General features: G+C 39.6%; 1 protein-coding gene across 2 annotated transcripts in view; it reads right to left on the bottom strand.

The window, feature by feature from the left end:
• LRMDA (leucine rich melanocyte differentiation associated) overlaps window positions 1-26,998 on the bottom strand; it is a 1,038,561-nt gene that overhangs the window by 187,342 nt on the left and 824,221 nt on the right. For both annotated transcript variants that reach the window (XM_045568897.1, XM_045568898.1), the window contains one exon: window positions 8,687-8,771. In XM_045568897.1, coding sequence (XP_045424853.1) covers window positions 8,687-8,771 — 85 coding nt within the window. The remainder of the gene's footprint in view (window positions 1-8,686; window positions 8,772-26,998) is intronic.

The raw sequence follows: 26,998 nt of genomic DNA on the forward strand, positions 1-26,998 counted from the left end.
CACAGTGGCCTCCAGGTTCTCTGTACGTGGCCTGTACTCCCGCTCCACTGGCAGCATCTATCCCGGCCCCAGCTGTCTTCCCCATCTGCTACCACGTTGTTTCCTAAATTACCTTTGCTAGAAACCTGCTCTTTGGAGGGATCACAGACACACAGCCTGGTATCTGAAAATCTACGCCTTCTGAACCTGGAACGAACTCCTGCTAGTCCCGTCCCACTGTGGCCTCTGTGAGTCCAAGCTCTCCTCTTTCCAGCTCCCCCTGCATACTGCTTTACTGCTTGCGGATTAATAATCCTATAGCACAGTTTTAAATCAAATATACCCTTCAGCCTATCCAAGGCCTGCAATAACATGGAACCATTCTACATAAGGAACTTTTTTTTTTTTTAACTTTTCTGAATGGGATCCCTTTCTCTAATCAGTTCTATTTATTCTTACCTCCATGCTGCTTCTTTACCCATTTCCCTTTTAGGGGAAGTCCTTCTTTTGTACTCCACTTACCCACGCCCTACGTGTTCTTCAAAGCACAAAGCCAACATCCTCCAAACAGCTATGCCTGACTGTTCTCGCTTTCACTGATTCCAATCTTTTCTAAATATTTATAGCACCTATGGATTTACCCATGTAATACAACCCTTAATACATAATATCTCGTTTGGTTGGCATTACTTTGTTTTTGGGATCTCCTCGATTAAACCATAAATTACTGGAAGATAGAAATGATAACTATTTATTTCTGAATTCTCCACAAATCCTAACATATATTTTGTATACACTAGGTACTAAATAAAGACATGCTGCAGGGATCCCTGAACGACTGTGCTCATAGCAATCCTTGTCATTTTTCACCATGTCCCAGTTCTTCACTGATAATGAAAAGGGCAAGAAACAGCCCACGATTCTAAAACATTAGCACACTTAGAATCTTCCACCCTGCAAATTCTAGACTTTCGTTTTTTAAGATAGAGGGAGCCTGTTTTCAGCACCGTTTTTTATGTGGACTGTCTGGCGGGGGAAGGGTTGTCTTTTTGACCTGTCATTTTACAGACATACGGTTTATGATCGTGTGGAGGGCAAGGAAGAAATGGAATCCATTTTTCCCTCCTTGCTTTGCTGCTGGGACAGGAGAACCAGACTTGTAGCCCTTCTGTGTCTATGAGTACACCACAATTCTGCCCCAAGAACAGAAATAAAGCAATCCTGGAGATGGCAAATGAAAAATCATCCTTGGAGAAAAAGGATAGGAAATGGACCCCTATGGATTTCAAATGCTTAAAGGAGGTTGTTTAAAGTTCCTGGCTAAACTCCACGCCAGTCTTGGTAATAGTCTAACAGATTCATCCATCTTCAGATTCTACTTGGCTTGCTCTTCCATCACTGCCACCCTCGCAGACAGCGAGTGCACACATGCACATTTATCTATATATATGCGGAAGTTTTAATCTACACTACCCTCCATTCCAATCCACCCAGCCTGGCTCAGCACACAGTGAAGCTATTGACCCTGCAAAGTAGCAGGGAGATGAATTTGATGACCCAGACCAGAGTTTTTAAACCATTTCAGCAAGGTCTAGAATCAAAAGAAAGTACAATTTATTCAGCACTTAGTAAAGTCCTTTTACTTTGGAACAGGGCGCGCACACTGAAAATAGACTCCCGCAGCCACGCAGATAAAATGAACCTGTCAACCACTACTGTCAAATCACTAGTCACCTCGATTAAAATAAAGGAAACTTTAGCATCTCTCAGCATCTGAGAATTCCACCAAGATTATAAGCCCATAAAAGCATTATGAAGGAAAGAAAACTAAACTAATGGGTTCTGTTGAAAATGTCATCAGAGGAAATCATTTTACATAATTAGAAAATGCTAATAATAGTTCTGCACAAGGAACCATCACATTCTTCCCCCACACAGCCAGGGCTTGGTGGCAAGGTGTCGAAAAGAGGGGTGCCATGGCCATGCTCAGATCTGACAGGACCCCCAGATGAAACGTGTCCTTGCCACCAGGAAGTTTTATTTCCTTTTTTCTTTTTCTTTCTCCCTTTTTTTAAAAACCACTTCTCAATACACTTTCCATGGGGGAAAGTTGAATCTGTCATGCTTCTATGAACCTTCAATGAATCAGTGACAATTTTTTGAGAAATCATCTGATGCTTAGCTCCCTTAAAAGACTTATCAAAATATTCCAGAAGACAAAAGGTAATCTATAAGCAGGCAGCCCTAATCATAGAGTCTGATCCCAGGGAAGACATACCTGCCAAAGCCACCAGAACCGTCAGATTGTTTATTCCATCTTTTTAGATGGTCAATGAGAACCAACGGGCAGTAAGCAAAGACTCTTTGATGCTGAGCTATTATGCTAGCCAAAATAAACGCATCCATTTCCCAGAGTCTGTGCTGTTATTCTGTGTAAGATGCTGTTTAAATGATCAAACCTACTTAGCTTTCACATTCCCTACGTGTTGACATGGCAAGATAGAAATAAAAAAAAAAACTAAAAAATAAAAATTGCCTAAAAGAGACAGATTGCTTCTGCCAGGGCTCAGAACACAACACCCCAAATGATGGCACCTTGGCATGCTGATTTCTTTGAACTGAAAGACACTGGAAGGCCTCAGAAGCAAGGCCTTCTGGCCTTCTCTAGCTCCCCTGTCTCTACCCCCCTTCTTTCTCCCCTGAAATGAGTCATAGAAATCAGAATTTCTCCTTCCCAAGGAGGATGATAGAAACTAGAACTCCTCTCCCCGCAAGCAAGCCATAAAACCTAGAAATGTCACTGTTTCCCTTCTCCCTTGAAGACCCTCATTCAAGAAGCATCCTGCCCCATACTCAGAAGGAATGCTACAGTGAGAGACAAAGAGGAATCTGAGGCGACTGGCCTTGCTGGGCTCCCACTCAATGTATCACCACCATTAGATCACACCCTCCATCTAATCACATTTCCCCATGGCTATCCATTCTTTGTCAAACCTAAGCATAAAAATAGACATTTTTCCCAGAGTCGTAGGGTCTTCATTTCCAAAGGCTCCCATGTAAATCATGCGAAACTTTGATTAAATAAATTTGCTACATTTTTCTCTTGTTAACCTGTCTTTTGTTATAGAGGTATCAGCCATGACCCTTATGATAGGTGAGGAAAAGCATCACATTTTTCTGCCCCTGTACCTCTAAATCCTTTAAGCCCAAAACAAATTGTGATGAACAGGTTAGTCATCACGCAGCTTCCATTCAAACCCTCCTGAAAGCCTTCCGCTTGCTGGCATGAAGTTTTTCTGACCAACATCTCCCCATCCCAAACATCTTTGTCTACACTGCTACCTCTTCCCGTGCATCCATTTAATTTTCTTTTTATTCATTTCACTTTGGCTGATTTAATGAGTTGAAGCAAAACACTCTGTATTTATGGCTGCTGTGAAAATGTATTTTATGATATCTCAGGGTAAAAATGTCTCAAAAATAAAAAAAAAAAAACACCCACAGTTTTTCTTTCTGTCTTTTTCTTCTTTTTTTGGATGATACACATTGAGCTGCTTCATGGAGATATACAGAAAAATCAATTGCTAAGCATAAAATGCAACTCACATTAAGGAAACTGCAAACGATAACTAATTATGATAAGTTGCTACATAAATTACTCTGTGACAGTTGCAGCAATCAATTTCAAACACCAACAGACCAAGCCTCTGGTTGGAGAGGAAGATGAGCATCTAACAACTGTGTCAATAAAAATGATGGCAAGATTGCCGACAATGGTCAAAGCAGGATGGTTATCATCCCCAAGCATGTTTTCCTAGCATATTTCCTCTTTGTTTTTTGCTTTCTTTCTTTTATACATTTCAAGTCCAGTGCTTAATATGGCAACCTAACAATGGCATGCCTTCAAGACTGTATAAGCATCAGGGAATAAATAATTCAGGGATGTCTGCTGGGCCTTCAATTATTTTACAAAATATATACACAGACAAATTGGAATGGGATCCTCCACGTGATAGGTGTTGGCAAAGTAGGACTATGGTACATGTGTCCGATTTTCTGTTTTAACATTACCACCACCTTCTTCTAAGGGCTTCTCTGCAGCCAGCTCAGAGAACTACATTTCCCAGAATTGCCTTCAGTGAATCAGTCTTGGTTAGAGTCAGCCAAGGAGAGGCACTGGAGTATGAATTCAGGGGCAGGGCAATGTATGGACACCTGAAGTACTTGGAGCAGTTTCCAGGTGAACATGAGAATCCTGGCACAGGTGCTACAGATGAGCAAGTTAGCAGGAGACTCCTAGATGCCCCTGAGATCCACAGAAATTTTCCAGCAAGCTCTTGAGAATCACAAGCTCGATGCTGAGGCTGAGGCCCTGGGTAAGGCACAACCTCTAAATTCCTTATGTTAAAAGCCTTCATAATTTAGATACATAGTGTGTCTTCTATTTTCTCTGTCTGAATCTAGATTGATAAGGAGAATTTTCTTCTTTTGTTTTGTTTTTCCAATTTCTCTGCTCCTGATTTTATTGTTCTGTAATTTAAAAACAGAGTGGCAGGGAGAGGAGTAACTCAGGCAAATCTATGAACAGAAGCAAGTGAGGCTGAAGATGCCGTAGCTCCTGGCAGCCTTAACACAGGCTTTGGAAATTCACCCCAGCAGTGGACATTTCCAGGCCGTGCCTCTCCCCCTACTTTTTCTCCTCGCCCCTCCAGTGCAATGCTACAGCTAGCCCTGCCTGCACTGGCTTCATATGCCCTGCATGAAGGACAAATGTTGGGGGTGACCTGGGACTCGATAGCACGGAGCCTTGATTTTTTTCCCTTGCCTCTGTCACTAAGTGGCTTGATCACCCCCAGCAATTCTTGGCATCTTCCTCTGTTCAGCGGGAATAATATTTGCCCTCCCCACTTTACAGGATTGTCTTGAGAATAACATGATCTATGTTCTAATTAGAAATGTTTTCTGAGAAAGACATGATGGTCTATACAAATGTGAATTCTACTTCTAACAGCTGCCAGATAAACAGTGGCAATACCTGGCATGCTGGGGCATGTTTTATACATATATTTTTAAAGAGACATTTCTCCAACAAATAGTTCAATGTTCTTCATAATATGGACATCCACTGAAGGCACAATATGTAGATTGCCACTAGGTAACAGGTGAGATCACTGACACAGCCCCCTGTCCCCCATACTCCAAAGATCTGCCCAAAACCTAGGTCAGAGCTCTCAGAGAGAATTCAGGTGGATGATTCTAAAACCATGTGTATAACCACAATCTATATATTACTGAGAGCCCAGCCCTTTCAGCCCCTTCTTTGAGAGTTTCTGTTCTAGTAAAATAATTCCATCATTATTCCTTTGATGAATATTCTATCACTAATCATTCCCTTCCCTACCATCAGAACACCAACGTTTGAAAACTACAACATTAAAATAACCATCTACTTAGAAGTTGGGCTTTGTGGATAAAGGCTCTCTAGTAAAGAATCTATAGATATAACTTCCATCCATGCTATTTGGGTTTCTGAAAGCAACAGAGTTGAGGCCTGAGGTCCACATGGCTGGCCCTTCCCTTAGTGTGCTCAGCCCCAGGGGAAGCTGGGTCTCCTTTCTCATGTGCAATCAAGTCACCTCACACAGGTAACTAAGACATTTCCCCTTTCCCTGGGTTTCTATCACTCATCCTTTACTGAGAAAATATATATTGAGCTCTGATTAAATAGGAGAACCTCTGCCAGGCACTGCAGATACCTGGTGATGCCATCTCCTCCCCTCCTCCCAACACTTAAAACTTTCCTAGGAAGACTGTCCCTGAATAAGGAACACTGCCCTCATATGAATGTGTAGGGGGATTACAGGAGTTTCCCTTGGAGCTGTGATATTTAAGCTGATACCTTAAGAAGGAGTAGGAGTCAGTGATGTGAAAGGGAAGAGTTAGACTTACTACTGCCTCTCAGGGAGTTTTCATTTATAAGAATATTAAGTTGTACATAACCTGACCTCTATTATACAAAACAGAATATGAACAATTGCACTAAGGAGGTAGAAACAAATATTCTAAGTACCTACAGAAGAGGGAAATCGTAGCTCAGATCGGTAAAAGTTTCATGCAGGAAGCAGAAAGCACTACACATTACTATCTCTTTGATGTAGGGATTATCTGTAACTTACATATGGAACTGGGCCCGGACTTCCTTTGCATTTGAATCTACAGTTCTTAGGACATGAATCTTGGGCCTATCACACTCGACATTGGAAGCTGCATCAAAGGACAAGCAAAGGGAAAATGAAGCCATGTATAGAAAAGCAGCAATTTGCACATGAACTACTGCCCTTCAGTTTTTGCAGTTGTTGGTGCGGAAGGAAAAGAGATTGGGAACTGGATGAATCAAAAGTTATTTGTAAATAGAACTTTCAGTTAGGGTTTTACAGACCAAGTTTCAGACATCATGGAAGATGTCACTTGGGAAAGAATTGGTATAATTTGTCTTCACACTGTGAAGGCCCTCTTCTGCATAAATGTTTGCAAGCTGTTTCCATGAAGGTATGAACAAATGACACTCAAATAGTTTGGTGATCTATACAATCAGAAATTTGGAAATAACTTCCTTAATGTAAATATAAAAAAAACAGGATGGCATTAAGTGGTTTCATTTTGGGTGCCAAAAAATAATGGCTTTCCCCGTTTGCTGGTGGGGAAAGCCAAGCTCATTCAAGCCAAGTTGGTTCGTGCCAAGCTGAAATAGACAGCTCTCACCTTTCCCCCACATAGATGAGTCCAACAATAATCCAGCTTTAATGAACTTGGGTCCACCCTTTACTGGTCTCCTCATGACCACAGGCCCAAAGGACATCATTTTATGATGCACACATGTTTTTTCACGATCCAAGTCCTCAGCACTGATGAGAAAACCAGTGTTAAATGTGTAGGGATATTTCTTGATAAAATTGAGATGTCTGTTGTTGTCTCCCTTTAAATAACATTTTCCCATTTTTCCCATTGATGTTAGACTCTGATGTCATCCATGGGCACTTACTTGAACCCTAACTACTTTAGGCATTTTTCCACATTCCAATTATTTCTCAAAATACCTTCAAAACTTACTGTCTTTTGTTCCATTTCTTTAAGGCTCAGATTTCTTGTTACTGTTAAACTGATAGATGATATTTGCCCTATTCCTGATGATTATCATTTATCTGATCACATCCTCCCATTGTGAAATCTCAATTTCGTGGCCAGATAGACTTTACAAGTGGCCTTGAGGTCTCTGAGACTTCAGTTCCTATCCAAGTTATCTGATAGGCTATAAAGTGAAATGCCCTTAATTCAAACACAAGAAATCAATAAATAAACACATGAGGATATAATGGTAATTTAAGGGTTAATTTGTCACTCCTTCTAGATGCATTATTATTTGCATAAGGGAATTTCCCAAAAACAGTCTCTGCAGGGATATGCTCAAGACCTTCGTAACAACATTAAGTGAAAGAGACCTGTTCATGACCCTCAAAATGTAGCAGGTTGGCAGCTATTTATTCCACCTGACTTCGAGCAAAATTTATTTTCACAAAATAAGTATATAATGAAGAGACTCACAATTGGACCCTAATCAAATCTAAATTAAAGTATATTTAAATATAGAAAAGTTCTACTATGCCCAGACGTCAAACAGGCAACACAGGTCCAAGTCACAGGCTCTTGGAATCCCACACTGCTCTCTTGATCATTTCCTGCAGAACATAGTGTCTCATTTGCCTAGAGCCCATAGGTTGTCTCGGAGGACAGGTTGAGCCCCACCACTTTCTGAGCATCTCCACAGCCCTTCCTGCTACGCACCCATCCCGCAATGTTGCTGGGGTGACGAAGCTGGAATAGTCCTTATTCAGTGTCCCCTACCCATACCAGGGGAATTCCTGCTTGAGCAAACAATGTTTACAGCATGTGACACCCTCAATCTAAGCATACTTAACCCTGGATGATAGATTCAAATTAAGAAACACAGTTGTAGTCATAACCAGGATAAAATGGAGTAAACAAGTTGCACCGTGTGGCCTCTTATTGACTTTACCAATTTCAACTAAGGCCCAAGCAGCCAGCTTAGGGATAGGGGATTTTCCAATGATGTTCCATGTCCGTATTCTGCCTGCTTTTGAAGCCAAAGACTTTAAAGATGGCAACAGAAATTCAAGGCTTTGGAAAAATTGGGTAAACCAAATTAATGTTTTGAGAATCAGAGAATTCTCTGAAAACTGCACATAGATTTTCTCCTCCAACATCACCAGGCAAATTGGAATTCCTTTTAGCTATAATGTAGAGTTCATTCATTTTGAAATTACAAATGTCAACTGTTATACTCCCAAACAATCATACTTTCACAAACACTAGTGAGTTTCCCGATTTCTCTCCATCACTATCGCTAGAGGTAACAATCTCCTTAGTAATTTTTAAGTACTATAATCTCTTTGTTTAAAGAAAAAAACCACAAAATTATATTTATGTGCCTCCCCAGTAGACTGCCACTAAATTCTGTTTAATATGGTTTAAAACTGCTACGTTTGACAGGTGTGGTTTTCTCATCAAGGACTTAAAAAGCACTGTGTTCCTTCTAAAGTGCCAATGCAGCAGTATTGAGCCCCAAGCTCTGCGCAGCCCAGTGTCCCTCCCTGTGACCACTGAGAGCAATAAAAAGCTAAGTTCCAACCTCGGTGACTGGTGAGTTCCCTGGAAGCAGAAGGCAAGGGCGTGTAGTGGTGCTCCGGAGAGGCAGCAACATCCTCACTGGAAACCTGTGTAATAAAAGCAAATGTCAACATGAAGCAAGACCAAATACCGAGCACTTCCATTTACCAAACATGTCTCCGTGGGATCTGAATTTGGAGAAAATATGATTCACCAAGATTCTTCTTAGGAAGCAAGATTTGGTTTTGTTGAGATAATATTCTGGGGTAAGGGTAGGGTAGGATCCAAAGCTTTGAGGGGCCTCAGTACAGGTGGACTAGCTCTGAGACAAGGAGATAGTTTGCTCATTGTGCTGAACTGGAAGGAGAGGAAGGAAGAAAACGAGAGAGGCTGAAGGGAGGAAGAGGGGTGGACTTAGACTTCTATCCCAGGCCTTCTCCCAGTACTTCCCACAGAGTCAACTCTGGGGCTGTGAACGGATTTCTATGGGAAGCAGTGAAGGGGCTAAGCTTTGGCCCCAGAGTGGATAGGGAAAACCAGGGCTGGTTTCAGTGGGCCCGGAGGCATGAGGGCAGAGAGAAGCCAAGGATCTAAGACTTGGTAGCAGGAAGTCACCATAGGGAAGGGCATAAGTCACCTCAGACTGTGCGATGGGGGTTGTGCCTAAGTTTAACAACAGCACTGAGAAATCTATCTGAAATTTAAATTTGGGATATAGTGGTTATCCACAAACTTTGTCATGCCAAGGCCTAAAGGAAAATGACAAAAAATGTGTCTAGGATGATGCTTTTTCACCATACACAAATAGCTCTTTAACCATGGAACTGTCCGGGATGGCCCAGGCTGCTAACTCACTCTCTCCCACCACCACCCCACCCAGAACTCTACAACTGTACATCCTTGTGAACTAAAGCAGGAAGAAAGTACTTGCGAGGTCGGCTGTCACTCAGAACTGATGACCAGTATGTCAGATTCAGATTGTGGTTGCTTATGACAAATAAACATGGCCACTGCAACTCCTAACTGAGATTTCTAAATCAAATGCAACTTTTTTTTTAATATCCAAAAAAGAACATCTGCTAGGATCAAAATCCTAAGCTTACAACCTTTCCAAGCCTCATGAAAAAGTAAATTTCATTAATGCTACATTTTTCTTTCCGGAATAGGAAATACATTCTATGGGATATATTTGCCCTCCTAGAAGCAGGCCTTTTCTCCAAAGAGATTACCTATATTATAGGAATCAAAACTAAGTAGGAGATTAGACCTCCTTGCTAGAAAAACCCTTTAAACTTCGTTTCTGACATTTGAGATGTTTGACTAAGCGGCTTTCAGTGGAGACTTACAGAAAGAGTTCTGAATGGAGTAAAATCAGAAGCTCTGTCCCTAGGTAGGAACAGATTTCAGGTAGCATTTCTTCACTCCAGCTCCAAGGCAAACATATAGTGTTTAAAACTTGATCCAAAGCTATTGGGTCCAAAAAGATAAAAGCCCAGTCACCAAGAAAAACATTTTAAAAAGTAGATAAGACTTTTGCTAGATACTATGTCATTAAACATTTAGGACATTGCAAGAATGTGAAAGAGTCAGAAATTAGATTAAAAATAAAATACCATAGTCACGTGTCTCTCAATTTGGTATTCAAGGTCTCCTGTAATCTCTACATAATGAAAGAAATACAATGACAGTGTCCTCCATATGGCATCTATTCAACGCTTGATGCAGGACATACTGGGCAGGGGAATGAGGACTGTCCTTCCACAGATCTACCATACTTCCTCCATGAGAAGCCATAGCCTTTCTCTCTGTCAATGTTTCTGCTCCACCTGATCACTAAAAAAAAAAAAAAACCCTAAAACATGATATGAGTTTTAGGTGGCTGTATTATGATATTTCTGAGAACTTTTCATCTCGATTTGGGCTGTTGACAATTTGATGACAGCTTTTTCTAAAATTACTAGAATAAATGCTACCTTTTAGCAAATACCTCTGACTGTGCAAAACATTAGAGTTCTAACCAAGAGTAAAAAAGCTATTTGGTTTTATTTTCAGTTATAGACAGAGCAAAAATGGTATGGCTTCAGTTGTTTTGCAGTCATCATTCTATGCCCAGCACTAAATTATTTTTCTGATCAGTGTCCGTTGATAAACTCAAGTCATGGAAAAGAATCTGGGAAAAGAACAATTTTGCAGACCATGCCTTTTGGTGGGACTTCCCTGGTTGCATGTTTAAAAAAATTACTACAAATCAGGACTCCAACTACCAGCTCTTTGACTTGGCATTTATCAAAATGAAGCCCATGTGATATTTCCAATAGGGTTGTTCACACTAGTTCTCTAAATCTTATGCTTAGAAGCATGATTCAGAAAAGCAAAATTATCATATGAAAGAAGTGGACAAGAAAATATTTAAAATCTGCCAAAGAATAAAGAACTCATCTTTAAACTGAAGCAATACAGTTTACTAAGTACAAAATAATAGAAACATAAGTAGAAAAGTTTAAATAATGGTTTCTTTTACCCAGATTGAGAAGAGATGCCTCAAACTGGAATAAGGAAATTTGAGTAAATCTGAATCTTCAGGACCATAAAGACTCAACCTTTGAATCCTCCCCCAATTTTCTAACTGCCTGAATTATATTTTCACATTTTACTTTTTAAATTATCCTGTTAGAAAATATTTGCAACATCTACAATAAAACATTAGTGTCATGAATACATAATGTCCCCAAATCAATAAAAAATATCATAGAAAAAAATGGACAGAGAAAACGTCAGGAAATTCAAAGAAGAAAAAACCTGAATGGTCCATAACATAAGAAAAGTTGCTCCAATTTACCAGTACTGAGGATGATGAAAATTAGAACAAGATACGATTTTTGCACTCATCGTATTGGCAAACTTTTAAGTCACAGGATAACAAGTACTAGTGAGAACGAAGGGAAATGAAACTATTATTCTCTCATCCTTTGCTAGTGGGAATGTACATTGGTTCAACTACTTCCAAGAGTAATTTAGCAATATGTAAGAAAATTGAAAATTGGTACAGCAATTTCATTTAAAATATACACACTATGGAAAATTTCACACAAGTTTGAAAGTTGAAACATAAAACAATGTTTATTGCAGCATTATTTATAACAGAAGAAATTAGAAATAACTCAAATGTCTGTCAATGAAAAAAATGGATAAATAAAATGTTGTATATTCATGACAGAATAATATTTAGTATTTAAGAGCAATAAACCTGATTTATATATCTCAATTCGAATAGGTCTGAAAATTTAATATGGCATGAAAATGCAAGTTGCAAAATGATAAATGTAGTATAATATTATTTATGCAAATATGTACTTCTTTGATCCTATGTGTGTATGAAAACATCTAAAAATTATTTTCAAATATACATTAAATTCATGAAAATGGTTGTCTCTGCCAAGGGGCAGGGTGATAGGATGGGAACTAATGGAGTATGAGGAGACAGAGCTTCAACTTTATATATGATGGTTCTTTCATTTAAAGACGACTTGAAACAAATATGTCGAAATATCAGAAACTACAGATTCTAGATGGGTAACTTCATATATTCATTTTTTTTACTTTTCTACATTTTTGAAATTTCTCAAGATTAAGCATGAAAATTGAAAAACAAAAACTCCTGTTTCTTCTCTAATCCATGCAGTCCTATACTGATATAAACCCATAATGAGAGAAAATTTCCTCTAACAATTCTCTAGTACTTGTATAACATGGATTAATGCCATCTTTGATTGGGTCTTTGGGATGAAATATCCCATTTCGGTTTCTTCTAAAGCTACTGAGTGTGACCTATAGAATGGAAAAAAGCTGATCATGGTAAATACAAGGACTGAAATACTCATTCCAGCCTTGGAAGTCCTTCAGCTGAAGATATATCAATGTACACACTGAAGGTTTCTTGATTCCTCTCCTGCTCACAATTGGAGAGTTGCTAATATTTTTTTAAACTCACATCAGTAAAGGTAATAGTCACTAATATACTATACTCTGCAATTTCCATAATGCAGGAAAGAAGGTAGAACTTTGGCAACCTTGTTGGAAAGGATTCAACAAAAGGACAGTGCACTCTACAAGAGACTTACAACGTGAAAATTTCACTCAGAGATTACAGAAAATGAATGTGTTCAGATAAATGTGTAAAATTCAAGCCCCCTTCCAATGGGCACATTCAGTGAAAAACTGCAGTCCAGTGGATATTTCTGAATGTCATGAATGCAGTGGAGGAACATGATACAGACCACAGGAGGAGAGATTTGGCAGACTTTGAAACAAGAAGGGGGCAGCTACAAAGTTGTTTAATAGCCATAAATCTCCCACTATTTTTCACAAAATACCATCTAAGACCACAGCTCTACAACTCATTCCCCATCACTCAGCTCAAGTGGAGCGCTTTGGCATGCTCACTCACCCTTAAATCATACGCCGCATAAAGTGATCCCAGATCTGGGAAATTTGTCAGCCTCTTTCAAGTAAAAGCAATCTTCACTTTTCATCACAATTCATTCCCTGAAACCATAGTATAAAGCTGACTCTTCCAAAAACATTTATTTTCTCTCATAAAAAAAAAAGCATCACTCATTTAGTTATCATGTATTTAATAACCACCTACTATATTGCCAGGCCCTGTGCTGAGAATACCAAGAAAAATAAAATGAGGACTTTGGTTGCATTCCTTGCTCATTAAAAAAAAAAAAAAAAATACCATGATTAGTCCTGGCTATGAAGGGTCACCAACTCATAGCATGACCCTTACACTCCCATACTCTGTATTATCACAGAACGTTGTCCCTTACCTCTATTAGGACAATTGAACACTTGTAACAGTAATTATGTCCTTACTTGTTTCTCAATCACACTAACAGTTTCTGAGATTAACTGTATTAACTTTCTGAGATTTACTATACTATTAACCCTTGTATACAACATACTGCCAGAAATATAGGAGGAAATCAATGCATGATGATTGAATGAATAACACATTTTAAAATCAAAGATAAAACTATACCCCATGGTTGTAATTCAACATAAAGGTATGGGACAAGCTGCCAGAATCAGAACAGACAGACTTGCCATCCTCTGAAGGACTAAGTCAGAGAAACTGAAAAACCAGCTTAAAGGCTGAGGCTTCCCGCCCTGCTCACAGGCGAAGGTACCATGTCTTTCAGCGTAAAGCAAGACAGAAAGTGCAATGGCCAGCCTGAGCAAGAGTGAGATGCCGTCTCTACTAAAAATAGAAAGAAATGATTTGGACAGCTAAAAATATATAGAAAAAATTAGCCAGGCATGGTGGCACATGCCTGTGGTCCCAGCTACTCAGGAGGCTGAGGGAGAAGGATTGCTTGAACCCAGGAGTTTGAGGTTGCTCTGAGCGAAGCTCATGCCACGGCACTCACTCTAGCCCGGGCAATAGAGTGAGACTCTGTCTCAAAAAAAAAAAAAAAAAAAAAAAAAGTGCAATGGCAGACGGATTAAGTTGGGAATGATAAACAGGTTTGGGAGCAAGAACAGCCATATCTTGTCCAGAGCCAGAAGCCAAGGAATTTGAAGGATTAAAAAAAAAAAAAGAAAATACCCAAAAAGGTAAGGTAGGGAGGAGTGCAGGTCCATAAACTAGAAACCAAAAAGATCCCAGTGGAGCAGAGGTCAGAGTCTGGGCAGAGGCTGAGTGAGGCAGTGAAGGGTAACTTAGGTCAGAGAAGAGGTGAGTTGGGAGGGAGGATTGTGCCAAAGGCCTCTCTGCAATGAGAAAACTCTCTGAAGGCCACAGCCTGGTGCTTTCCATTTGTCTGTGTCTGATCTACAGGGGACCTAGTTCTGCCAGTGCCTAAAATGGCATCTGGGCCAGAGTGATAGTTCATAAAAATTGATGAAAAGGAAGGAGGGGGGAGAAAAGGAGAGATGGAAGGAAGAAACCAGGAAAAGAAAAAAAAGGAAGGAAGTGCTATGGCTTGGACATTTGTGGGCTATTACATAACTAATCAGATGTAAGTGTTACAAAAGGCCTTACAAATCATCTAGAGCAGTGGCTTCCAAAATACTTTTAGCAGACACTTATATAACAGGAGAAAAAATAAAACCATCTAACTATTTGACATTATAAACATTATCATAATTTCTTATGGTAACCAAATAAAACTATAAATAAAAAGAAGGGAGAAATATGCAAGGATGTTAATTATATAATATTAAGTGAGCACAGTAAATATTAAAATAGTTCTTATGCTGTGATTTTAACCATATAAAATTTGTAATAGGTGAACACTAATAAGCAAAGATCAAAAGATTAGGGGTGGCTTGATTTTTTAACTTTATTTAATATGTCATTACTTCTTATAATTTAAAATATTTAAAATTAAAACTCCACTTATATACAAGGGATGCTTTGGAATAACACTTACTCCACCAAGTGCCTTTCTAATCTCTCCCACCAGAGGATGAGGAGAGGTGGAAGAGGAGGGAAGAAGAATAGGAGCTGAGGAGGAAAAAGAAGGAGGTAGCAAAGTAAGTAGGCAAAGCCTGAGACAGGAGCTAGTATTTCTGGAATGTATACTAAGTGCTAATGGTTTTCCAGTGCATGAGATATGTCATATTATTCCTGTCATTCAAAAAATGAGAAAACTGAGACCTAGAAAAGACAAATAACATATCTAAGCCTTCACAGTTTTAAAGCCCAGAGTGTGATTAGAAACCAAGTAAACCTGACCCTGAAAGGCCAAATTGTTTCCCCAGCTACACACCCTCTTTGCACTGGTACCCTCACGTTTTTATGATACTCCTCTCCCGACCGTTACTCTATTCTTCCTTGCATCATTACCAGTTGGGCACTTGTCCCTTTTAAGGAACTGTAGACCTCAAGATTTTAAGGGCCAAGTTTTAAATTGACCGTGAATGCCTATCAGCACTTCCCAAAGCACCTTCTCAAAGCATTGCAAAAGGATTATCGAGTAAGAAGAAATTCATGAACAGCATGGGTAGAACCTCTTATCTATAAATCAATAATTATCTTTATCTAAAGAAGTATGACAGAACACAAGTTAATATTTTGCTGGCAATTAATTCTTGTTGAGGATATAGTTCATGTCATATGTTCAAACTTAGAATATAATCAGACTGTGATAACTTATAACCTTCAAGTAGTATGTGTGTATATATTACATTTCTTAGGCACTAATATATGCAGGCATTTTACACACATTGTTTCATTTAACCCTCTCAACAACCTCATGATGCAAGTGCCATTATTATTACCATTTTATAGATAAGACAATTGAGATTTACAGAGTAATTATATAACTTGTCCAAGAGTACCCAGATAGTATGTTGAGCATTGAGAATTTCAAACAGCACAGCACAATTCAATAGCCAGATTCCCAATCACTGTACAATGAACTTGATAGTCAAAGATGCCTGGCAAAGACAATCCTACAAGGTTTATTTAGCACACATACGAAGGCAGGTAATATATTTCTAGGAAGATATGATTCAATTCATGTTAATATGAAGCATGTTTTGTGGTCTGCTATATATTAATAAAATTGTCAGCTTATTTAACAATAAATAAAATAATTAGCTGTGCCATGTAGACATTTGAGTGCTTCAGATCTCTTTGGGCTTTTGTGTTCATATAACCAGTAGTGTGTTAGATTTAACCTGTACCAGCTCACAAGAACCAATGATTAAATTTTCAGGAATTTTGTGAGTCAGTTGTTAAACCCAGGTATTATTTAAAATTAAATCATATATACTTACAATTGAATAAATTATCTTTTTTTTGTTTAAAGATCTACATCATTTATTCAACTATTTTTACATTTATAAGAGGTTGTTGTAGTTAGCAACAAATGGTACCAATATTCATACCTTTATATTTAGAAAGCATTTTTACAGAAAACAAAGGTGATTATTTTCTTATTAGAAAACAAAGGCCATATTTCAATACACAACCACCAGATAGGAGAATGAATACCAAAGAATTGTTAAGAAATTGGTCTTATAAAAGGAAAAAGCACAATGACAGAAAACAAGGTATACCAAACCTCTAAGCCTACCACCAGACCTCTCCATGACTCCCACATACAGATATGTACAGGTTATATAATCAAGGATTTATAAAACACACTGGAAGAGAAAGATAAACACACCTACATAAGTATATGTGTGAATGTTTTCCTCAAAAACATATAACACAGGTTTTCTTCATTTCACTCAGCTCAAAGAAAATCTCGATCTAAATCTATTTCACGCCTAACACTATCTTAAAAGCAAAGGTAATATATGTATCAAAACTCATCACTTCCTAAATATTTTACAAAATTTTACTATTATTTGGTAAAATTATTTACATCTATTGAACCTGTATGGTAGAAATACTCTATAATGATATACTATCTCTTTCCCACAATTCAGTGACGTCACTTTGGTAGCCTGACATAGGCCACGGTGGGAGCATTTGCAGTAGAAATTGGCAAATGCTACAAATTAGAGCTTGATTTGTTGGTTTGTTGATTTGCTAAACTTAAAGGGATGGAGAAAATATTAATAACTCAGAACTTAAAAGGATGTTGTATCTGTAGCTATTACATTGTGATTACAAAAACTTAAGGAAATGTTCTTCCAATATTCAAGAACTATTATCCAATTCAGTAAAGCAGTTGCTCAAGTAATGGACAAACGAGTGAAGTACCATTAAAGTAAAGGGAAATATCAACGAGCACTCCTGTTGGAACTGAACTTGTTTCTCAATTATAGACACAGATACAGATATAAGATACCAGAGTTTGGCCAAAATCATTGAAAGTATCTGTGAGAATCAAGTGGTTGCGTGGAATTTATAATAAAGAGTATTGCATATTTAATTTTTACTTGTAAATTGTGTTTTAGACATCCTTCATATAAGTACAATAAGTATATATATAAAAAATATATGTGTGCGTGTGTGTGTGTGTGTGTGTGTGTATGCACACACTTTTTTTTTTCCTGGAGACTTGGTTGTTAAACATTTACCAGCACACCACTACATTTAACCATCATCAAATAGCATCTAAAGTATGTTTGGAGCTATGGAGAAAAGGTCTATTCTATGGTCTACAAATGGAAAGAACAGTAAGGAAAAGACTAATTTGGCTAGGCACAATGGCTCATGCCTGTAATCCCAGGGCTTTGGGAGGCCAAGGTGGGAGGATTGCTTGAGGCCAGGAGTTCAAGACCATCCTGGGCAACGTAGGGAGACTCCATCACTATAAAAAATGAGAAAAATTAGGCAAGTGTGGTGGTGCACACCTGTAGTCCCAGCTACTCAGGAGGCTGAGGTGGGAGGATCGCTTGAGCCCAGGAGTTTGAGGCTGCAGTGAGCTATGGTCGCACCACTGTACTCCAGCCTGGGTGACAGAGCAAGACCATGTCTTAAAAACAAACAAACAAAATGACTAATTAAGCTTCAAAGATTCTGTCCTGACTTATCCACAATTTGTATGTTACCTACTTCTCCCTTTTGTCTGCTCTGATGCCTTATTGACCAAGATTTAGAACCAGGCTCTGTCTGGTTGTATGACCCTGGGCTATTTACTAAAACTCTTTAAGTCACACTTTCCTTGACTGTAAAATGGCAATGGTAACAATAGCCATGCTCATGATCACGATGAATAGTTAAAAATAGCTAACACTTACTGGTGCTTACTTTGTGTCTGGGTCTACTGGTAAACATTTGCCATGTATTAATTTATTCAATCTTCACAACGGTTTCATAAAGGAGTTACAACTCGTAGTTCTGGTTTATAGATGAAGACAAGGACCAGAGAAACTAGGTAGCTTGACCAAGCTCTCTCACTTAGCTTCTTAGGTTACTAGTGCGTGGCAGAGCTGGGGCACAAGTCCAAGCAATTTGCCTCTAGTGGCCACTGCTGTACTGCTCTCTTCCCAATAGAGGTATAGATTAAATGAGATAAGAGACGACCATCTTAGCTATTGCTCATTGAAAAAAAAAATAGCTGCGATTTATTTTTATTTCATTCTAACTTTTTTACCATCTCATCTCTTCAACTAGATTTTAAGTTTCTTGAGAGGTAGGACTAATGTTGTATGGCTTTTCCTACCCCTCACAGTAGCCATGACAGGGACAAACCTGTACTTTGTAATTAACTGTTCATTACATAAATGAACTTTGCTCCTCACTCGTCCGGCAGAAAAGTACTTCTGAGATCCTTCCGAGAGCAGAAGTAGTGAGATTCTAGCCCCGTTATAATCTGAATTCATCCACAGATTCACTGCGTTACTATGATGGTCTAACCATCTCTAGTAAGTGGCCACATATGGCATTTCTCATCTGGGTTTGTAGGACTGTCTTGGAAATAATATTATGTCATGGTAGTCCTAGAGGCTTGATTTACTTTGGCTTAAAAGGAGGAACTTGCTTCATATGTCTCTTTTCCTTTCACAGAGTTTTTTATTCTCGAGGGCTGCAGGTCAAGTTCTGTCCTTGGAACCAAAGTAGTTTTCCAAAATGAGGTGCAGCCAGCTCTGTCAAGCTAGGCCAGATCGGCTGTCAGTGCCTTTCCCAAATACATCAGCCCCTCTGCTTGTAAAAATAAATTGATACCAATGCAAGAAATTTATTAGGAGATGACAGCGTGGTTCATAATGGAAATATGGAGAAAACATTATCCTTCAAAACTGACAGTTTATCCATCATGCCTCAGATTCCTGAGATATAAGCAGACACTGTCACACACAATCCGCTGAGGACACGTCTTCTTGGATTTCCTTATGACAGGAAACTCTGAAATAATCCAGAAAAAGGGAAGGACTTGCACTGCCCTTAATGTGCTCAGCCATAAATTTTTAGGATTAGCAGAAGAAACATGTGGCCAAGGAAATGAATGATGGGGGAAACCAGGACGCCTGGAGTTCTCAAAGGTCCCTTCTTTTCTCTTGGGGGTGATGAACTGGGACAGGGGTCAGAAAGGGTTACTGCACCACTGAGATGGCCATCAGTGCCCTGTTATGCGTGAGCAGAGCCAACAGGTGGCAGGGCACCACTGTATACGCACCACAGTTAGCTCTGCTTGAGCTTTGGGGTCCTGGTCATCTTGCCCAGCTAACTTTCCAATGGTGGCTCTTTTGCTTAGCTTATTATGTGTATTAATAAATTTGAGACAATTTAGGAGGGCCATTTTAATTAGGAATGAATTCAAGAGGATTTGCTGGGATCACAAAAGGCTTGATCTTTGCAGGTTTAATGAGGCAACCTACCTAACCTCGTATGAAATAATTGTGTATTGTATTGAAAGCCGCTTTGGAAAATATAATCATGGTAGTAAATTGGAATGAAATGAACATGGTATTAAAGGGGGAAAATATTCACTGCCAATTTTATGGGGCCTTAAAATATTTATGTTCTAAACTTAAATTCTTTGGAGATTTGCTGAGTGTTGCTACAGCTAGGAAACTTTTTTAATGAGATACATGCATATTTTTCAAAATTACAGATTTTTAGCAAAAATAGAAAGTCATAAATGTGAAATGAAAACCTAAACAAGGCAAGTGCAGCCTTAATGGCCTTATATTCTTAATTCACCCTTTATAGAATAAAAAGCATGAGAAATTTCATTTAAATGTGAATAATGTGCAAGGAGCCTTTGATGTTAATTCCTATCTGATTAAGGAACAGAGAACATCACCATAAATATGATAACCCAAATAAACTTGGGCTGTGTTGCATTTGTTATGTTACGGGGACATGGATAGGATGTGTATATTCTTGGTTTACTTAAACCAAACTCAAATACTAGGTTTTGATCCACTTCCCACAATGAATCCTTAAGAACAGCACAGAAATAAATTATATGTTGATCAAGTCTTTACTCATAGGAGGCAGCAGTTGAAAAAACGCAAGCTGGTCTATGATTCTTAGACACTGTATCTTTCTTTAAATGTTCTCGTTCTTTGAAAGAAGCAAATGAACTTCTAATTGTTCACATTTGTTTCAGCCAATCTTCCTGATTCTCTGTCTCAAGAAAGACCTAAAAACTTTTGACTTTACATGTCCAAATTAAATATGTCTGTGTTTTCCTTTCGCTTTCTATTTAAGTGTATGCCAGCATGACTTAACATTCATCCAGAGTTTATTTCAATATCAGTGGCAAATGAGCCATTTTTCAGTTTAATGAATAGCATCAGTGTCTCCCTTTTAACCAAAAATGTGACCTTAAACCTGATGGATCTCACCAGAAGGCACATTTTTAAATTATTTTTCTATTGGAGGTTATGAATATCATTTCCCAAATTATTGTGACAGCTGCGAGGAGAAAGCCCACATCGCAGATAGAGCAGCCTAGAAACAAAACTCAGACCTAACAAAATGGTAGTTTCATTTGTGAAATGAGAAAAAGGGGATGGAAAAGAAAGCACGAACCATATGGGAGGGAAAAAAAATACCTCTTTTGAGACTTACGCAACAGGAAAAAAGAGCCATGCAAAGCAGCTGAAATTCCCATACTTTTTTGTTACTACCATTTTTGTTTCCCAATCATTCTAAATTGGGAAGGTGAAGGCTGAGCATTACTGATTCAAAATAAACTCCAAGAGGACATCTGATATTTCTTCCTTATTAAGGATGATGGAGTGTAATTGATGTGCCTGGTGCCTGGCCAATTCCAACTTTTTGAGAATGCCGCTTAATGTGCAGACATTATTTTTGGACTACTGAACGCCAGAAAATAATGAGCTGGCATTCAGCTTTGGTGAATAAGACCCTGAATTTTCATCTAAAAGCAGTTTTGAGTTATTGCTGTAGATAAGGTATAACTGTGCAAGGGAATTTTATCCATGTTTCTCCCATGAATCATAAATGAGGAAAAAAATTACAGTCTAAATTGCACTTAAAAGGAATAAAGTCTTTTCATGTCATACATGATTTATCAAAATGATCTCATTTTAAGGGTACTGTGGTGTATCTTGATTAATCGCATTAGGAAGCGTGATGAATGGCCTCTTTAATGGTAACACAGGATTTATTGGCAGCATCCCGACTTGAACCAGAAGGGTAAGAAGTAAAATATACAATAGATAGCTAATGCAGATAGGGTGTCAGTAATGCTCTGACTTGTTTTAAAATTATACCAGGAGCCTTAGCTTTGGGAGATTCTGAAACCCCCAGGTGGTAGAGAGTAAACAAGCTTTGCTTTGGAACTTGGGTGCCACCAGGAATCCAGTCTAAGCCTTCTCTAACTTGTTGTAATGCAAGTAAAATCACTCTGTTGGACCATGAAAAGGTGTCTGTGAAATCTGGACAGATGCTGGAAATTGCTAGTAGGAAGAGGGGGCACCTCGCCTTTCGAGACAAGCGCTCCTTGCCCTTTTGCCCTATTTTAATATCCTCTTCACATTTCACTTTAATATCCTAAATGCCTTTTTTTTTTTTTTTTTTTTTTTAAGCCTGCTCGAGTCTGCTCCCACTAATTTCCTCTAAGGCTGACAGATCAGAGGCTTTTCTCGAACTATTCCTTTTAGAGCCAAGGAGCCCTCCTCCTCGTAATCCTGCTGCTTGTCCGCAATTAATCCTTCCAGTTGCCACATTATTAACACCACCACCCACAGACAGAGGAAGCTCTGACCCACTGGACACTGGCTCCCGACTGAAGCTTCAAAGGTGCCAATCACACCCTGGTCAGAAAGGTGCCTGCTGTCAGCATCAGAGGGTTTCGCCCCCTCCTCCCCGCTGATCAAACATTCTTCCTCAGAAGATTAATTCAGAGTCCCCGCCCATTTCCTCCCATATCCTCTTTCCCTTTTTGGTTTACCCAACGATCCATCTTTGCCTCAAAAAGGGAAGCCATGGATAATAGAAGCCCTTTCAAAACAAAAGCTGGGCGAAGGCAAATTTAAATCCCAGCTGTTATCAACTTTTTTTTTTTTTTTAACCCATTTAAACATCTTAAGGCAGTGAGGATTAGGGCCTGGCCTGAAATGCCATTCTTTGATCAAAGACTCCAAGACTTTACACAAACATAATCACAAGGCAATGGATGCCCCTCTGAAGGCTGAATTGATTTGTTTGCCTGCAGTGCCTGGGATGGGCAGAGAAGCTGCACACTTACTTCCCTAACTCCCAACATATATGTCACCAGGCCAAGTGACTTAGAAATTATATTTCTTCTCATCCTACGTCTTAATTGGAGCAGTCACTTGCAGATTCGGACGGAGCTGTGGGAGAGGGTGTGAGGAGCAGAGAATGTGGGTAGCATGGGTGCTTGCGGTGGCCAGTTCCATCCCTGGGCAGGGAGGAAGGAGGCGACATCCAGGCCCAGAAAGGGAGGTGAAGAAGCAGCAGCTCCACTGTCTCTGATGTGGAGCAGAGGTGACTTCACAGAGAAAGACCGATGTTGCCATTGGCTAATTCTACTGGAATCTTCTCCAGTCCCTTAGGAACTGCAGTTCCCCGTCTCTGTCTATGAAAGTTGTCTGGTCCTGGGAGGTGAAACCAGCAGGGCTTTTCCTGGGACCAGTGATCAGCTACCCTGTGACATATGCTCCAGGCCCCTCCCTGCCAGTAATTAGCCTTTCGGGACCAGATGCCAGGTCTGACTCACAGAAAAACCTTCAAAATATATGTGTGAGATCACTGCGTAACAAATTCTCATGGCTCAACAAGGTTGACACTTGCCGTACATATCTACAGGTAGATCATTTAAGAGTTGCATAATAAGGAAAATATTTAACTCGAAGATTGAAGGGACTACTGGCAATTGATATTCAAGCATAGGAAGGTGTTTGTATAAAGAGGTTAATCAGGTTTTTGTTCTCAGGTTTAGAAATTTTTTAGAGTTTCTGGGGGTAGGGGAATGTAGGGTTAGTTTGTTATTTACAGTACAGAGAGACTATCAGAAAATGAACTAAAGTCATACCCAAGAATTCTTGACTTAAATGACTCTAATGGGGAGCACTGACCTCATTTCCAGGGTAGGTTGTAGAATCTCCCTTGTTGAACACTTCAAGAAAAGAAGATTATCTTTTTGGTTATAAGTAATGAAGTCCAACTTAAAGTGCTTTAAGAAAACAAATGGGAGGGAGGGGCTTTAATGAGTCCAAAGTATGTAGTTTCATATATAGCTGGAGCCAGGTGGCCAAACCTTCATGAGGACTTTCTATCTCAGCTAGTTTCTTCACATGGTGACCTCCCAGGGGCTCTAGATCTATACCTTACCATCTTCAAAGACAATAGGAAAAGCTTCTCTTACCTAAAAGTTCCCACACAACCTGGGAATGCATGGCATGGTTTGGATTACGTGCCCATTCCCAAAAGAATCTCAGTGCCCAGGAGAACGAAGCACCTGCCGATGGAGCCTGGATCACACGCCCACTCGCAGGGCCGAGAGCCCAGCTGGCCCCGCCACACCATTGGTGATTAAGGGTGACAGCATGGTGATTCCCCAGAGGGAAATCTACCCTAGAATACAGTGTGATGGGCACCAAAAAGGCCAAAAGAGCAAATTCCCCTTCAAAAGCAGACAATCTGGTATGTACGTCTTTTGGCACGCCCACTGCATCCCAGACATTCAAAACATCTCATCACCATCTCTGGGCCAAACTGAACCCGCTATTCAATAGCCCAATTCTGAGTCAACATCAACAATAGGCCTCCACCCTCAGAAAATCTGCCCCATAAGGTCTGGCAGATACCATATATTTTATACTTCTCAGGCTCTCAGTTGGCACCAAACAGCTTTATCATGCAATTATTATCTTTTGCAAGCTTAGGTGTCCCACAGAAGATTAAAGACAGCAACGAGCCCCTAAAGGGAGCAACAGGAAAGGTGGGCAAGGGAAGCTGCTGGGGTCACAGCACAACGTGGAAGAACGAGACCAAAAACGTAGACTAAAAACTGAACAACGAGACATCACAATAGACCTTTGGGATGACGACACCCCAACCCCACTCCACCCCTCCACACAGATACATGTCAACAGGGCAAAGTTGAACTTGGTTCAGTATTTCCTGTGTAAGTGAAGAACAATATAGTATATTTAATTACTAACTAGTATGCATCAAGCAACCACCGGCATCAGTCTTTGGGATGAGACGTCATTCCCATTTTGTCCACACGTGGAACAGATACCACCACAAGAGAACATGTGACCAGTATGAAAGATTAGCACAAATAAGTCCTCTGGGAACAACATTCTCAGAAGATTTTTATCATGATCTACATAAACTTCAAATGTCTGGGAAAATAAATTCTAATGTACGTCGCTCATTTTCCAAAGGCATTTCCCTGTGACCCCACCACCCAGTCCTCTTTTTATTTCTGAAGCCTATTTCTAAAAGAGATGTCAAGGATGCTTGCCCTAATACAACCACAAATCCAGGCTCACTGCTATATTAGTATATGAGGACAGTATGTCCTGGGCAGATTAGGTGATTCCCTGAGGATCTGTGTCATGTGTGAGCTGGGATGTGAAACTGGAACCCTAGCAGACTTACGGCTGGCTGCTACACTTGAGTTTTATTTTCCCCCAGAGACCCCAAGAAAGTAGGCAGGATTCTCTGCTTAGCAACTCAACAGGGCCCACTATGGCGACCAGAGTGGGACACATACAAATGCTCTGCTAGGCTGCTAAACCCCTCCTGGGCCAGAGCCCACATGATCTGAGTGTCTCTATCAGGACAGAAAATCTAAAGAAGAACCATGCAGCTTGGACACTGCCATTTGGGATTTTAAAAGGGCTGCAGCATGCAAGAGGAGAGGGAAAGGCTAGAAAAGTCTTCAAGTTCCAAACACAGTCTTTCTTTATAAAGTTAACACTAATCCTCAGTTTGTGAACCTTTCCAGATAAGGGCTTTACTTTTCTAAATAAGGACTCTACATTATTAAATATTAATTTTCACAATACTAATGCTTTTATTATTATAAAATACAGTTGATATAGTAGAATGAAGTCAAGAAAAATGGTGAAATATAGTTTAATAGATGAAAAGTCATTTGAGAAATAATCTTCAAAACCCCTTTTCTCCTTTATTTTTTCAAAATTATCTGATAATCATTCACAAAACTGTTCTTAAAAGAACTTTTTATTTGTTTTATACTACCAATAATTGTTGACACCAAAAGTTTCATTTATCTAAACATATACATATGTGTAAAACTATTTCCATGAGAGATTCCATGGCTCCACGAAAAATGACTAACCAAGTATCATAACCAGTAAGTCTCAGGTCCTGTGCGATATTTCTAATCATTCTAGCAGCCTTATTCTCCCTGTGACCAAAGGAAAATGCAAAATCGACTCAAAGCTGTATTTCCTAAAGAAACACTACCCTGTGCCTCTGAAATCTTAGTCTTCAACTCTTCGAACACGACGTGGCCTAGAGCAGGACTCAGTCATTGACAAAGTATGCATGAACCTACCCCTCGTGGCAATCCCATTCTGGGATAGATGTAATGTTTAGGACAGTCTGAATGCCAACATTAAGAAGTAAAAGAAAGAGGGGATAGAAAGAAAAGGAAAAAGAAAAAAAGATGTTTTGGGGTTATTTCCCAAATGAGTTTCCATCCATTAAACCCTTTCCCAACATTTTTCCTGACTCCATTCTATTATATCAACTGTATTTTCTACTGATTATAAGACAGAAAGGTCCCATACATTCTACAAGACCATTATTTCCTGTTTTCCACATGCAGGATTCCTGGGTTCTGAAAGGCAGATACAGCCACAGAAACCTGTGTCTGCCCCGCCAGCTCCTGGGTCTACCCTGCAACCACCCATTCCTAAGCAGCTGACAGCAAAGTTGACCATCCCGTGGTAAGACACACCATGAAGACATTCACTCTGCATGGTTACAAAGGGCCACGAGCTAAAAGGACTCTAAAAAGATTCGCTGGAGAACCAGTGCCTTTGCTTTGGCCAATATGAGTCAAATTCCACTATATTTTCTAAAATCAGTCCTTCTTCCTCCACCCCCTCCTTTACCAGAGAATTATTGTGGATTTCAGTCAATTGAGTAAATTTGCTTTAGGGAGGGCTCAGTTCCTGGCAAAGCCCCACGATGTCCTACCCGAAGTGAGCGTCCTTAGGCCATCCCATTAAAAACAGAATTCTGATTAGGCCTCCCCACTGTTTAAAACACTTCGTGTTTCATCTTGCTCTTGGGATAAGCATAACGTCCCAGGCCTTGCCTGGAAGGCTCTCTGCCCTTGGCCCTTGTCTTGTTCTTGGCCCTCCACCCCCACCCACAGCCAGCGTGGCCTTGTCCCCTCCCTGGGGGTGCTGTGCCCTCCCGCCTGAGAGAATAACTCAGGCT

Source organism: Lemur catta, chromosome 14 (assembly GCF_020740605.2).
Source record: "Lemur catta isolate mLemCat1 chromosome 14, mLemCat1.pri, whole genome shotgun sequence".
In the NCBI taxonomy this organism is placed as follows: Eukaryota; Metazoa; Chordata; class Mammalia; order Primates; family Lemuridae; genus Lemur; species Lemur catta.